This window comes from Centropristis striata, chromosome 11 (assembly GCF_030273125.1).
Source record: "Centropristis striata isolate RG_2023a ecotype Rhode Island chromosome 11, C.striata_1.0, whole genome shotgun sequence".
NCBI classification, from domain to species: Eukaryota; Metazoa; Chordata; class Actinopteri; order Perciformes; family Serranidae; genus Centropristis; species Centropristis striata.
The window spans coordinates 22616730-22632287 of NC_081527.1; the positions used below are offsets into that span (position 1 = coordinate 22616730).

The following is a 15558-nucleotide window of genomic DNA, read 5'->3' on the forward strand; positions in this document are numbered from 1 at the left end:
CAAACAAGGTGGAAAAACTACAAACGAGGAGAAAACTACAAACGAGATGAAAAGTACAAACGAGATGAAAAACTAAACGAGATGAAAACTACAAACGAGGTGAAAACTACAAACGAGATGAAAAGTACAAACGAAATGAAAAGTACAAATGAGATGAAAAACTAAACGAGATGAAAACTACAAACGAGGTGAAAACTACAAACGAGCTGAAAACTACAGAGGTGAAAACTACAAACGAGTTAAAAAACTACAAACAAGATGAAAACTACAAACAAGATTAAAACTACAAACGAGGTGAAAACTACAAACGAGGTGAGAACTACAAACGAGATGAAAACTACAAACAAGTTGAAAACTGATTTATTTATTTCACACAAACAGGAAGTTGACAGAATGAAACAGTTTGTCAGCTGCATCACCTGGAAAAGAACATGTAATGCAGAAAAATGCTTTTTGGTGATTTAGAAAATGGTGCTAGCTATTTATTTTATCCTATTTTTCCTGAGTCCCTCTGCAGAGTCCAAACAAAGATCTATACATTTATAGATTATGAATTATAGATTTATAACAGACGACGGCTCGCTTCACAGCGCTATGACATAGTCAACACTTCCTGTCTGCTCAGTGGACGTAGCCTCCTCTCCAGGGGAGCATTTAAATTTATATTTTCTGTTTCTTACACGAGATATTTACACACCAACAGTCACATTTAGCATCACAAACACTAGTTAGTTAATATGTGTGTTTGATGCCGTGAATGCGGCCGCAAGGTTTTTTTTTGGAATCCAAAAATATGAATATCACTTAAAGTGTACACTGTATTCTGAATAATTTCACAGCTTTACCTTGTCCTGAAGTGATCTCTGTCCTCACCAGACTCCATTCACAGAAACAGCATTTTAACCTGACAGAACATGAGCTGAGTGCAGCTCAACAATTGAAAAACAGCTTCAAAAACACAACTACAGTGACTGCTTATCACCAGAGGAGGCGCCAGGGAGCAGAGTGAACTAATAAATTATATTTATAATTTCTGTACGAGCAGCAGAGGTCACAGAGGTCACAGGTTATAACCCCTAAATGTTTCTGTGATTTCAGGTCCAAATGTTAATTTCTCTGATCCTTTTGGTTTTAATTTGATTCTGTAAAATGGGGCGGTGACGTCACTCTGCGCTCTGATTGGTTGCGATGTTTTGGACACGTGTCTCTTCAGACGGACTCGTTGTCCTCAGCTGGACCTGTCCTGTCCTCCTGCTTCCTGTCCTGGCTCCTCCTCTTCACCTCCTTCAGGCCCTCCTGGATCTGGTCCACGGCCTCCTGGTCTCCTGCCTGCCGAGCCAGACTCAGGGCCTCCTGATAGACCCGCACTGAGTCGTCCAGCCGGCCTGTGGGACGGAGACAGACATCAGACAGATAGAGGATAGGTAAAGGACAGGTAGAGGACAGGTAAAGGACAGTTAGAGGACAAGTAGAAGACAGGTAGAGGACACTCACCAGGTGCGTCTGACCTCTGACCTCACCTGTGTGCAGCAGGATGCCAGCCAGGTTCCCCAGCAGCACGTGCTGGTCCGGGTGTCCGGCGTCGCGGCTCAGATCAACCGCTTGCTGGACCAGAACCAGAGCCTCGTCATGGCGACCCTGCAGGTCCAGGATGGTGGCCAGGTCGCTCATCAGGACCAGAGTCTGGAACAGGTAGACGCCGTGATGACATCACACACCTGTCCTCTACCTGTCCTCTACCTGTCTTCTACCTGTCCTCTACCTGTAGTCTACCTGTCTTCTACCTGTCTTCTACCTGTCCTTTACCTGTAGTCTACCTGTCTTCTACCTGTCCTTTACCTGTAGTCTACCTGTCTTCTACCTGTCCTCAACCTGTCCTCCACCTGTCTTCTACCTGTCCTCAACCTGTCCTCCACCTGTCTTCTACCTGTCCTCAACCTGTCTTCTACCTGTCCTCAACCTGTCTTCTACCTGTCTTCTACCTGTCATCCTACCTGTCTTCTACTGGTCATCCTACCTGTCTTCTATGTGTCCTCTACCTGTGGTCCTACCTGTCCTCTACCTGTCCTCTACCTGTGGTACTACCTGTGGGTGGGCGTCGCCCTGCTCCTGTCGGCAGATGTTCAGGGCGTTCTGGTAGTCCTGTCCCGCCTGCTTCAGGTGCAGCGTTGACGCTCGGTAACGAGCACGAGAGTCCAAACACAGACCGAGCAGGAGGCGGGTCTCCTTCCTCAGAGCCTCTTGCTCCTCTGGAGACAACAACAACAAACAACAATAGCAGCATCACTGAGCAGCTCCAGGACCACATACAGGAGATACCTATGTGACCTTTAGGCTCCGCCCCGTCAGACTCACCTGTCGGCTCCTCTGGAACTGCTTCCTGTAGTTTGGCCTCCAAAGACTCCGTACAGAACCTGAACCCATGCTCCGCAAGCTCCGCCCTCAAACACACAAACACACACACTGGGTGCATCCCACGGTTCTTTTTTCATGTCTTCTCTATCCTCTATCCTCGATTGAACCGGAAGTTCTTTCGCGTGCGCCATCTTTACGACCATCCCAAAGTTCTTATTTGTGCTCGGTGCTCGGAGGACAGAGGACAGAGGATAGAGGATAGAGGATAGAGGAGGCATATCGGAGGAGCCACAAGCGAGGATACATGAGAGCATCCTATGCGGAAGTCTTTTAGCCGTGGCCCCGCCCCCTGACATCGGTTATTGATTAGACGCAGCAGCTGATCGGACTGATGTTATACATCGCAACATCACTGTAGTTTCATAACGGAGTGAAGACAGATCACAGATTAAACTAAAGTGTGTCACCACAAGTTTTATATTTTATTTATATGATTCGCCATGTAGATAAAATCTGTTTTATTGTGGCTCTAAACAACAAAAAGACCACAAACATATTTCTACATTTATAATAAATTAAAAGAAAGATCGCTCTAGAAGCTTTTTTCCCTTTCGTGATCTGTTTTTCCACCATACAGATTTATTATGGACATTATTAAAGTAAAAAAACAAAACAGCAGAGAGTCTGAGAGTAAGAAACACTTTTACATTGTCTGTCATTTTCATCAGTCCCACGTGAGGCTGATCATTGCTGAGTGTAGCTTTGATCTGAGTGACATCATTTACAATTTACCTTAATCATCTAACCTAATAAAATATTGGCCGGTGTTCAGCGGACACAATCATGTTATATTAAATAATGAATTTATCACCCGGATCGCCTACTATGACGGCGTATGAGGGCCATGTATGAAAAATAAATAAATATGGACCCAGGGGAGAAGGGCCCAGCCACCATGGCATGATTAAAAACACATAACATGAGGTGATGGTACTTCATCACCACATTTCATTCCTTTCTACCCGCAAGACCTCCCGCTTTTCCATGACTCACACTGTTTTAGGTGTTTTATCAGAGTGATTGTTCATTCGTAACGTTCGTCTAAGCTTTTTCCACAGCAGCAGGTTTATTTTTCCCAGCCTTCATTCCTCACAGGCATTCTCATGTGATGCGTTTTTACGCATGCCATGGTGGCTGGGTTGAGCACTTCAGAGATGAATAAAGAATCGGACCCAGCGGCATCGGACGGACCCATCGAGGCATGGACCAATATCACCCCCCTCCCCTGGGTCTGTGTTTTTTTTTTCATACTTGGCCCTAAATAATAATAAATAAATACTATAAAGGCATTCCCGTGCCCCTGAGGAGGACACGGTTCACAGTATAAATACACAATGCAGGTTGTTATTCATGTGCAGGTGTTTGTTAAACAGAGAAAACACTTATTATTATTATTATTATTAGTCTCTCCAGGCATCCCCGGTGGGCGGGACTAAGACGCAAGTGAACGGCACAAGTGAGGGAAGCAGGGATGCGAAATAGACAACTCGAGACGCAGCCACTGTCAGCGCTCTGAGAGGAAGTGAGTTCAGAGGTCAGAGGTCAGTGAGTTCAGTCTTACTTGTTCTGTTCGGCGTAGATGGTGGCAAGTTTCAGAGACATCTCAATGACAGCATTGTCATCCTTTAACACACAGTAAGACACACAGTTACAAATTGTAACACTCTGTAACACACTGACATACTGTAACACACTAACATACTGTAACACACTGTAAGATACTCTAACATACTGTAACATACTTACATACTGTAACACACCAACGCTGTAACACAATGTAAGATACTGTAACACACTGTAAGATACTGTAACACACTAACACTGTAACACACTGTAAGATACTGTAACACACTGTAAGATACTGTAACACACTAACACTGTAACACACAGTAAGATACTGTAACACACTAACACTGTAACACACTGTAAAATACTGTAACACATTAACACTGTAACACACTGTAAGATACTGTAACACACTAACACTGTAACACACTGTAAAATACTGTAACACACTAACACTGTAACACACTGTAAAATACTGTAACACATTAACACTGTAACACACTGTAAGATACTGTAACACACTGTAACATACACTAAAACACTGTAACACACTGTAACATACACTAAAACACTGTAACACACTGTAACATACACTAAAACACTGTAACACACTAAAGTCAAAGTCAAATGTATTTATATAGCGCATTTACAGACGGCTGAGCCGCACCAAAGCGCTTCACGTAAAAGTGCAAAAAGTGCAATAAAATACAGAATTGACAAAGGTGAAAGAAACAAAAAAAACAAAATTAAATTTAAAATAAATAAAAGAAGAAGGGATTACTAGGGGACACTATTCCCTAGCACTTGCCGGAGGAAAACTTAAATTGAAGGCTAGAAAAAAGAGGTGGGTATTTAGTGAGATTTAAAAATATTTAGGGACTGCGCTGCACGGATGTGGAGGGGGAGGCAGTTCCAGAGTCTGGGGGCTGCTACTGAGAAAGCCCTGTCGCCCCTTGTTTTTAACTTGGACCTGGGCACCTCCAACAGCAGCTGGTCAGCTGACCGTAGAGCTCTGGAGGGGGTGTGGTGGTGCAGAAGGTCAGACAGGTATGTAGGGGCCAGACCATGGAGGGATTTGTAAACAGTTAGAAGAAGTTTATAGTCAATGCGGTGACGGATGGGGAACCAGTGTAGCGATGTGAGGACCGGGGTGATGTGATGTGTAGAGAGCATTACAGTAGTCCAGTTGTGATGTGATGAAGGCATGGATAGCTCTCTCCAGGTCACTCTGAGGCAGGTAGGCTTTTGTCTTGGCTAGTGTTCTCAGGTGGAAAAAGCTTCTCCTTACCACTGCACAAACCTGCTGCTCAAACTTAAAAGCACTGTCAAAAATCACGGCAGGATTTCTGACAGAAGGCCGGATGTTGGAGGCTAGAGGGCCTAGGGCATCGGTGGAGAAGGCCGGAGAGGTTTTGCCAAAAATAATGATCTCCGTCTTGCTCTCGTTAAGGTTGAGGAAGTTTGCACCTATCCATGATCTGATGTCAGCCAGACAATCAAGCAGTGGCTGGAGTGCAGCCTGCCCATCAACCTTAAGAGGCGGATACAGCTGGACGTCGTCAGCAAAGCAGTGGAAGGAGATGTTATGTTTGACCAGGATGTCCCCTAGGGGTAAAATATATAATAGGAAGAGGATGGGACCTAGTATAGAGCCCTGAGGGACCCCACAGGTGAGCGGGGCAACAGAGGAGAAGAAATCCCCAAGCAGGACAGAGAAGCTCCTGTCAGCCAGGTAGGACTGAAAGAACTTCAGCGCTGCGCCTTTGATGCCAACTTGGTGCTCAAGCCGAGACAGCAGGATCCTGTGATCCACCGTGTCAAAGGCTGCTGTGAGATCTAGGAGCACTAGGATCACAGAGCTACCTGAGTCAACAGAGTAGGAGCAGGCTGGCAGAGGTATCAGAGGGCCTGAGTGCTGCGATCTTGTCATTGAAGAATTTTTGAAAGCTTTCACAGAGGGCGGGTGAGGGCACAACAGGGGATTCATTACGGGGATTTAAGAGAGAATTTAGAGTATTGCAGAGAAACTGAGGTTTGTGTTGGTTTCTGGAGACCAGGGTGGAAATGTACTGTGATTTGGCTGTTTTAACGGCTTGTTGGTAGTCCGCTAGGCGGCTTCTGAGGATTTGTAGGGACACATGGAGGCGGTCCTTCTGCCCCTTGCGCTCAGCCTGCCTACAGGCACGTCTGAAGACACGCGTTGCATCATTGAGCCATGGTGTTAACTGGGCTTTAGTGCGTTTGGGTTTGAGAGGGGCAACAGAGTCCAGAATGTCAGTGCAAGCTGATGAGAACGCAGAAAGAAGCTGATCAGCACTACACTCAGAGATAATGTCCAGTGGCGGTCCATACAGGGGGGAGTCGTTGAAAGTGGCCAAAAACTGCCCAGCAGTCGAGGAGTTAATTGTGCGTGAGATCCGTTTGGAGACACTAGGGGTACTACCTGGGTGTGGGACTGACACAGTGAACAGAATTGGGGAATGGTCAGAGAAAGACATGGCACAGATTTCAGTTACAGAGGCACTAACACTCTGTAACACACTATAACATACTGCAACACACTAACACAGTAACACACTAACACTATGTAACACACTGTAACACACAGTAACACACTGTAACGCACTCACACACTAACACTTTGACACACAGGTACCTGTGGCGTGCCTCCTGACAGCATGACGCTCAGCGACGCCTTGAACAATTTTTCCGCCTGAAGATGAACACAAACATGATGATGTCAACAACCAGCTGCTGTTGCCATGGTGACAGAGAGCAGGTTAGTCACATGCTACTCACGTTGTCCAGCTGACCCTGAACGTACGCCAAGTTCGCCATCTGAGGACACAGGAAGGGGTCAAAGGTCACACTACACCTGTGAGGAGTGTCAGAGGGTCAGAGGGTCAGAAGTCAAAGGTCAAAGGTTACCAGGCTGTAGGTGTAGATGATGGCCTGGTTGTTGTGTGTCTGATGAGCCAGAACAATGGCCTGGTGGAGGAAACCAGAGGCGGCCTGCATCTGTTCCCGATGGATACTGAGCTGAGAGACACAGGTTACTACTGCAGTACTACTACTATTATTACTGCAGTACTGATACTAATGTAGTTCTGAGACTTCTACTGCTGTACTGATACTACTGCAGTACTGAGACTACAACTGCAGTACTGAGACTATTACTACTAAAGGACTGATACTACTGGCTGGTACCTTGGCCTTCTTCAGCAGCAGGATCATCTCATCCTCTTTCCTCTGAGCTTCATCTCGTTGGTCTTCTTCTGAACTACCGAACAGAGAGAAAGCTGCACACATGCACAGACACACAGACACACAGACACAGACACACAGACACACGCACACAGCGTGGTTACTGATGGACAGGAACAAAATCAGCTGATTTCTGACAGGGGTCTTGTGTAAAGAACAGGGAAGTGTAAAATCTTCATGTATTTTTATTAAGTTTGGTACAAAGTTGTAGAATAATCCAGTCTGGTGTTAAATCAGCAGATTTCTGACAGGAGTCTGGTGAGAAGAATGAAGATGTTTTAGTGACTGAACATACCGACAGCAGCCAACAGTACACCTCCTGCTGCTCCTCTTTTCTGGTTGTTGTGGGAGGTGGACTCATGTCTGCTGGCTGTTACACAGCATGCCGAGTGTCTCTGTGATGTCACAGGCTGCGGTCTGATGTCACAGAATGAAACATGGAGACATTTGAACGTTTCAAGTCACAATAATCAATAATAATGACACTTAATGACACAATCACAGACGACACGTCTCACTACCGCTCTTTTCACCTGTCTGACTGTCTCCGTGTGTTTCCTTGTGTGTATCTCTGTGTCTTTGTGTGTTTCTGTTTGTCTGTGTGTATGTCTCTGTGTGTTTTTGTGTGTCTCTGTGTGTGCGTTTCTGAGTCTGTGTGTGTTTGTGTGTGTCTGTGTCCTTCCGGACTGACCTGTGTGGTGGTCTCGGTGGTCCCTGTCCTGGACCCCTGAACCTGCTGAGTCTGAGGACAGCGCGGCGCACACAGGACGCTGCCATCTTCACTGTTTACATAACGGCCCGGAAGTGACTAAGCTGGCTCCAGGCCTTCAAAATAAAAGCTGCAGGACTGCTTTTAAAATAACTGATTGAAATATTTAAAGCGCCGCGGTTTAATAACAGAAATAGTCTCACTGCACTTCACAGATATTAATTTTTTCGCGGCGTTGCTAAAATTATTCAAATCTAAAATGTTTGTTTTTTTGTCATTAAATAATTCACTGAAAACTGTAAACAGTAAAAAATATGAACATCCCATAAAGTCCATACAGATTATATATATATACATACATACATACATACATATATATATATATATATTATTGCAAATGGTGATTACCTTAACTGCCTTTTAAGTTTTGTCACCTGTATTGTCTTTCTTGTGGTCTGTTTTTGTTGAGAAAAGCAATAAACAAAGTTGGGGGGAAAAAAGATCAATAAGTAATGATCAATAAGTGATCTGGAGACAAGGAGTCAGTATTTCGTTTTATTGATTTTGGACAAAACCAAAAGTTAAAGAACGACAGTATGAGAAAAGTTTAATAATCAGAAATAGGAAACGGTTTCTGTCCCTTTGATCAGTGGCTCTGTTTCTTCTTCTGTGGTGTTCAAACCCATCAGAATCACATGGTTCCATTTAGAGAAAACAAAGAGTCAGTGAACGCCTCACCGCTGGTCAGGTGATCTGAGGTCAGGTGATGATGTCACAGACTCACTGGACTAAAACATGCTTAGAGCAGAATAATAAACCTCAGAGCAGCAGACAGAAACACTCTGACAGACTGATGTTAAAGCCTTGAGGTGGAGTGGGAGCTTCTGAATCTTTTGGACCTGGACCAACAGATGAAGCCAGCAGAGACGTCTCGTTTCTGACCCCAACATGAAGAACCACGACACACACGATCTGCAGAACAGCTCAGACGTTCAGCTGAGAAGAAAAAGCGCTAAACGAAACAGAAAGCTGTGGACAAGTCATTAATACAGACAGAAAAAGAAGTGAACCTCTGAAGTGGTTTCTGCAGCAGCTTGTCATAAAATTTGATCTGATCTGATCTAAGTTCTGAGTAAAGACAAACACCACACAAACAATTATACTGAACAAAAATATAAACGCCCCATGTTAAATATTGATGCCACATGGCGTTAACAACTCTAAATGAACATATGCTGACTTTTACTTGTATAATAGGATTATTTCTCTTGATTTGTGTAACATTTTAAATCCATCTCTCTGTCAGGGAGCATTTGCTCATTGATGCAATGATTTCACTCAGTACACAGGTTTAGTATCTCCAGACAGTGATCAGACAGAATGAGCAGTACCCAGACACTCCTTATACTGAGGACAAGAAAACGCCACCCCAAAATGTCAGACTTTGTCCTAAGTCATCATGCCTCAGATGTCTCAGGTCATAATGGATGCAGGGATGTCCACCAGAGGTCGCTGTGCAGCTGGATGTTAATTATCAGAAGATGGGCCGTTTGAGAGTTCGTATTGCCAGACATGTCGCCCATAGAACATCTTTGGGATGTTCTGGATCAACGTGTCTGCGACCAGCTCCGTGTGGCCCTCCAGGAAGAATGGAATAACCTTCCACAGGCAACGACAGACAACCTGATCAACTCCATGAGGAGATGTGTTGCTCTGAGAAATTGAACATTCAATTTCTTCAACCTGACCCCAACGTGTTCAAAGGACTGTCACTCCTTTGCTGATGCCAATATTAAGATGTAATGGACGTCGATCTGAAGATTAGTCATTAACGAAAATTAATTTTGATTCGCTTCATATATTGCATAACCCTAATGTTAAGGCTAATGTGAATTCTAAAATCATGTTTTTATTGAACACATTCATTAAACATTCAGAGTGCTTGTGGAAACAGTAAGTGAACACTTGATTAATAACAAGTCAGCCTCCTGACAGCTGATCAGAGCTGCAGACACTCCTGCAGACCTGCTGCAGCTCAGACACGTCTTACTTTGATGTTTCAGGTCTTTATCCTGCTGCAGACGGACGTCAGACATTCACCTGCAGGATAAACTCAGCAGCTGTCCAGCAGGCCGACTCCAACGCTCCCTCCACCACACTGCACTACTGGGATGATGTTCTCATGTTGGAATGTGGCCCCTTTTTACACCAGGTGTAGTGCTGGTGTAGGGTTAGGCTCATCAGTCCACTAAACATTCGCCAGCAGTGTTGTGTAGTACAGAGATGTTTTAGTGAAGCAGCAGCTGGACGTCTGTTCACTGAGACTCTGATCAGACGTGAAGCTCCAGAGATCCTTCAGCTTTGAGTTCTCTTCACCTCACTGAGCTTCTGTGTCGGCCTGAGGGAACCTAGATGGGCTCTAGATAGCAAACACAGGACTAGAACGTCCCTCTGTGGACAGGTGAGCACCTGAAATCTTTGAGGTGACTTTAACCCTTTCCAGTCTGATGCAGATCAACAGTTCCTGATTGCAGCTATTCAGATGTTTTTTGTGAGCCCTGGTTCACAGAGCAGAAGCTTCTTGTAAACAGAAAACTGACAAAGTTTGAGTGTTTTTACAGAGAGTCTCTACATGACTCGCATCTCAGTTCACTGTCCGACTCCAGTTAGCTTTGGATGGAGTCATTAGCCGAAGAGTTAACTTACTTTTTCCACCAGCACTCTGAATGTTTCCTGGACATACTCAATAAAAACATGAAATATGGTAACTGTTTGTGTGGTGTTAGGCGTTTGTCTTTACTCAGGACTTAGATACGGATCAGATTTTAAGATTAATCCAGGTAACTTTAGAGGGTTCATCCTTTTTGTTAAACTGTATATAAACGGGTAGAAGTTGTTCATGTGCTTCAACATGTTTAGTTTCGTGCTGCAGCGTCTCGTCAGAGTCTCCTCAGTGTTTCTGTTTCATAGTGTTTTGATCTTTCTTCTTCTCTGAGTGTTTCTGCTGTGGCTCCGCCCCCTGACTTCCTGCGGCGGCGTCACTGTGCAGGCCGGTGCTCCGTGAACCTTTTCAGGTGGTAGCGCAGCACGCCTTTGGTCTTGAAGGTTTTGCCACAGCTGCAGGCGTGTGGCCGCTCGCCGGTGTGGTCCAGCTGGTGCACCCGCAGCAGCGAGCTGGTGAAGAAGAACTCCCCGCAGGTGATGCAGTAGTGGCTCTTTTCCCCCGTGTGTTTGGAGCGTTGATGGCTGAGCAGCGAGCCCGACGTGATGAAGCTCTGGCCACAGTCCCGGCAGCTGAACGGCCGCTCGCCAGTGTGGATGCGCTCATGCGCCCGCCACGAGTTGTGGTAGGAGAAGGCCTTCTCGCAGTATGAGCACTGGTACAGCTTCTCCTTGGTGTGGCTCAGACGGTGCATCTTTAGGTAGTGGGCGATGGTGAAGCTCTTCCCGCAGTCGCCGCAGCTGAACGGCTTCTCACCCACATGGAACAGCGTGATGTGGGAGCGCAGGTGGGATGACTGCGTGAACCTCTTCCCGCAGGTGGTGCAAAGGAACGGCCGCTCCCCGGTGTGGGTGACCATGTGGGACTTGAGGTGCGGCGACTGGGTGAAGCGCTTGCCGCACTCGGAGCACTTGTAGGGTTTGAGTCCAGTGTGCGTGCGGTTGTGCAGCTTCAGGCCCTGCAGGCTGGAGAAGCACTTGCCACACTCTGTGCAGTGGTAGTCCTTCAGGTCCTCGTGGGTGCGCTGGTGGCAGCGCAGGCCGCTCTGCAGCTTGAAACCTTTCCCGCAGGTGGGACACTTGTGCGGCTTCCTGTTGGAGTGCGTGACCTGGTGCAGCTTCAGGCTCTGCGGGTTGCTGAAGGTCTTACTGCAGGTGAGGCAGGGCAGCAGCTTCTGGCTGCGGTGGGACTTGCGGTGGAAGTTGAAGCCCTGGTAGGACACGAACATCTTGTCGCAGACTCGGCAGTGGTAGCACTTCTCGCCGTCGTGCTGCTCCAGGTGCTCGCTGAGCTCGTGGCGCTCTGCGAAGCCGTCCCCGCAGAACCAGCACTTGAAGGGTTTGGTGCCTGAGTGTGTGCGGTGGTGCGTCTTCCAGTCCCTCTTCAGGGCGAAGGTCCTGTCGCAGTAGGAGCAGCGGTATGGCTCCTGGCGGTCGTGGATCTGCTGGTGGACCACGAGGCTCATCAGCGTCGGGTACGTCTTCCCGCATTGCCAGCACTCGTTGGCTTTGAGGCCGCGGTGCGTGCGGCGGTGCGCTTCCAGGTGAGCCTCCTTGTAGAAGCCGCGGTTGCAGTCGCAGCAGTAAACCATCTTCCTGCCAGTGTTGGTCGCTGGGCGCCGCCTCGCCCGCCGCACGCCCAGCTCAGGGTGGTCACCTGCAGGGGTCAGAGGTCAGATTGTGCTGAGAATTTATTCCCCTCTTTCAATGGTCTTATTTATTGATGACAAAGTATGTATAAGACAATCACTGTACAGGAAGACAATTTTAGATTTTTTGTACAACATCCACCCATGACACAACTCAACCAACTGCTCAAACCTCCGAACATAGACATACATATACAGCCACGGACAAAAAACTGTAAATGGAAAGAGTAAAAAAAAAAGAAAAAGAAAAGAATCAACAACCAAAAGGATGAAATACATGGAAGGAAAACATGGAATAAATAAATAAATGAAATAAAATAAAAATAATAAAACAGTAATAATAATAAGATTCGGGGGGGGGGGGGGGTTGAACTGAATACTGTATCTAATCCACATTCATGCAGGATATCATGTCTCTGTGAATAGGAAGGAGGAGCTGGGTCCTTAAAGAATTTATTCTCCCGATTATTGTTTTAATCAAAGACATAAAAGTCTTACCGAGAGACAGGAAATCCCGCCCCTCCAGCCAGCGCCTGCAGTCGGTCAGTTTGACGGACAGCCTCCTGAGGACCGGGTAGTCCCGGATCTCCACGTCTCCTTCCGGCTCCGCTTTGATCCGAACACCTTCAGCCTGAAACCAATAATCATTAATCTGACATGACCATAAATAATAACTTACATACCTATTTATTAATATTAAACTGCAGCTGCAGAGTGAGATAATGGTTATAATAGTTATGTAAATAATGTTTAAATAACATTAATAATGATTATACATTATAAACAGTGTTTATATAATGTTAATAATGTTTAAATATTATTACACATATTGAGGTTTGGTGTCACTATTTTTCAGATTAGTGGAGAAAATAATCAGCAGATTAATAAAAATCAGTGGTGGAAGAAGTATTCAGATCCTTTACTTAAATTAAATTACTAATACATCACTGTGAAATTACTCCATTACAGTAAAAGTCCTGCATTCAAAACTTACTGAAGTAAAAGTACAAAAGTATCAGAATCAAATGTATGTCTGTATCAAAAGTTAAAGTACTCGTTATGCAGAATGGACACACTCAGATTGTTAAATATATTCTAAAATATATTACTGGATTATTATTATTGATGCATTTATGTAAGCACTTTAATCTTGTAAAGACAGGAATCATTAAGCTACTTAATATAATGTTATGAGGTTTAACTTTAAAAACCACTTTAAAATGATCATGTTTGTATGTTAAATTTCGACCTGAAAAGTATCTTAAGCTGTCAGCTAAATGTAGCGGAGTAAAAAGTAAAATATTCGCATCAAGATGTAGTGGAGAAGTATAAAGTTACATAAAATGGAAATACTCAAGTAAAGTACAAGTACCTCAAAATTGTACTCAAGTACAGTACTTGAGTAAATGTACTTAGTTACATTCCACCACTGATAAAAATCATTATTAGTTGATTTTAAACTTTTTTTTTTAAACAGTAAAATACTTTTACATTAATGCATTAGTTGTAATAATAATAAAAACATTTTAAACAGTAAACTGCATTTCTTCACATTAAAGTTATTTAAAGTTATTTACATGTTTGATCACATTATGTGCAACAACCCTGATTATACTTTCATACACTTCAATAAAAAAAGACAGACAGCCTGAAGTCTCTGCAGGATTTTTACACAAACATGCGGGTTATTATCAGTATTATATAATATTATTATTATTATTATTATTAACAGGGTCCTCGGCCTCCATAGCTACATTAACACGTTAACCCGCCCCCAGCAGCAGAACCCGGACCAGACTCTATCCAGGATCCGGTGGTTTTTATATTCTCTGCTCGGTAAAGTGGTCACGCGAGCACACTAATCAATAGATGTTGATTAGATCAGATAAACGCACGTGCTGCTGTATTTCGGCTAGCGGCTCGTGCATGCAGCTGGACCTGCTGACAGACTCCAGCTGGTCCTGGTCTCTCTGTGGCCCGGTGCGGTACTGGACCCTTCGGGGGTTTCTAGCGTCTAACGGGAGCGGAGTTCTGTTTAAATAGAGCCGAATCAACCGTACACTAGGACTCATGTGTTCTGGCCGGTCTGGGTCCGGCGGTGGGTCTGGTGTGGACCCGGGCCGCCGGACTCTGACGGCTCGGTTTTATGAATGGAGTCTGGCGGCTCACAGAGCTAGCTGGTAGCCTCGTTAGCTTAGCTCCACTAACAGCTAAAGTGGACGGAGCTGCGGGCCTGTCGGTGTGTTTACCGGGCAGGCTGTGAGGGGCTCCATCACCCCAGTCAGGTCCAGTCCGGTCCGGTCCGGTCCAGCCGTTAAAGACGGGTCAGGGTCTAAAGTTGTTGTTGAGCGAACAGCTGCAACTTCTTCTGCGGCTGCTGCTGCTGGACACTTCCGGGGAGCAGGTCAGCCTCCAGAGAAAGTTATTTATTTTATTTATTATAAAACTGCATAAAAAGCCACAACAGCTCATCTATAAGGACACATTTATCAGAAATTAAAAAAAATGTTTATCTATCAATCAATCAATCAGACTTTATTTGTATAGCACTTTTCATACAAGAGAAATGTAACACAAAGTGCTTCACAAAAAAGGAAAAATAAAATAAATAAATGAAAAATAATAAAACATAGAAACAAGGAAACACCCTCCATCCCATTATAAACAAAGCACAAACCGAGGAAGCTCAATCTCAGCGTGACGCAGTGAGGAAACTCTGAAAAGCTTAGAAATTAATTTGATGAAATAAATAAAAAAAAGGTAAGATAAAATAGTAAATAACAATAAAAAGCGTGATAAAAAAGATAAATAATTAAAAAGTAGAGCATGATATATATATATATATATATATATATATATATATATATATATATATATATATAGAGAGAGAGAGAGAGAGAGAGAGAGAGAGAGAGAGAGAGAGAGAGAGAGAGAGAGAGAGAGAGAGAGAGAGAGAGAGAGAGAGAGGTTTTAACACTAAGATGCATGAGGAGAAAAATATTTAAAAATGGTTCAAGTAAAAGCCAAATCAAAAAGATAAGTCTTTAGTCTTCAGGGAGGCTGTTCCACAAACGTGGAACAGAGTGAGAAAACGAAGCCTCACCGTGGGTTTACTTTCTAACTTTTGGTATTATTAAAAGGTCAGAAGACCTGAGGGTCCTCCAGGTTCATAGGATAAAAGTAAACCAGATAAATAGGCTGGACTTAGACCATTAAAAGATTTATAAACCAGTA

General features: G+C 44.6%; 2 protein-coding genes across 2 annotated transcripts; both read right to left on the reverse strand.

Moving 5' to 3' along the window:
- Nucleotides 1–1169: 1169 nt before the first annotated feature.
- ttc19 (tetratricopeptide repeat domain 19) lies at nucleotides 1170–8066 on the reverse strand. Its single transcript, XM_059345180.1, has 11 exons — nucleotides 7937–8066; nucleotides 7541–7662; nucleotides 7189–7280; nucleotides 6910–7020; nucleotides 6781–6819; nucleotides 6638–6694; nucleotides 3977–4038; nucleotides 2356–2441; nucleotides 2086–2249; nucleotides 1521–1683; nucleotides 1170–1385 (listed from the first exon to the last, which is right to left on the reverse strand). Exons 1-11 carry the CDS (start codon nucleotides 8020–8022, stop codon nucleotides 1210–1212), a joined length of 1158 nt encoding a protein of 385 aa, XP_059201163.1. The 5' UTR covers nucleotides 8023–8066; the 3' UTR covers nucleotides 1170–1209.
- A 430-nt stretch (nucleotides 8067–8496) lies between these two features.
- On the reverse strand, nucleotides 8497–15074 carry LOC131980903 (zinc finger protein 664-like). Its single transcript, XM_059345215.1, has 3 exons — nucleotides 14574–15074; nucleotides 12823–12955; nucleotides 8497–12332 (listed from the first exon to the last, which is right to left on the reverse strand). Exons 1-3 carry the CDS (start codon nucleotides 14595–14597, stop codon nucleotides 10993–10995), a joined length of 1497 nt encoding a protein of 498 aa, XP_059201198.1. The 5' UTR covers nucleotides 14598–15074; the 3' UTR covers nucleotides 8497–10992.
- Between the last annotated feature and the right edge of the window lie 484 nt (nucleotides 15075–15558).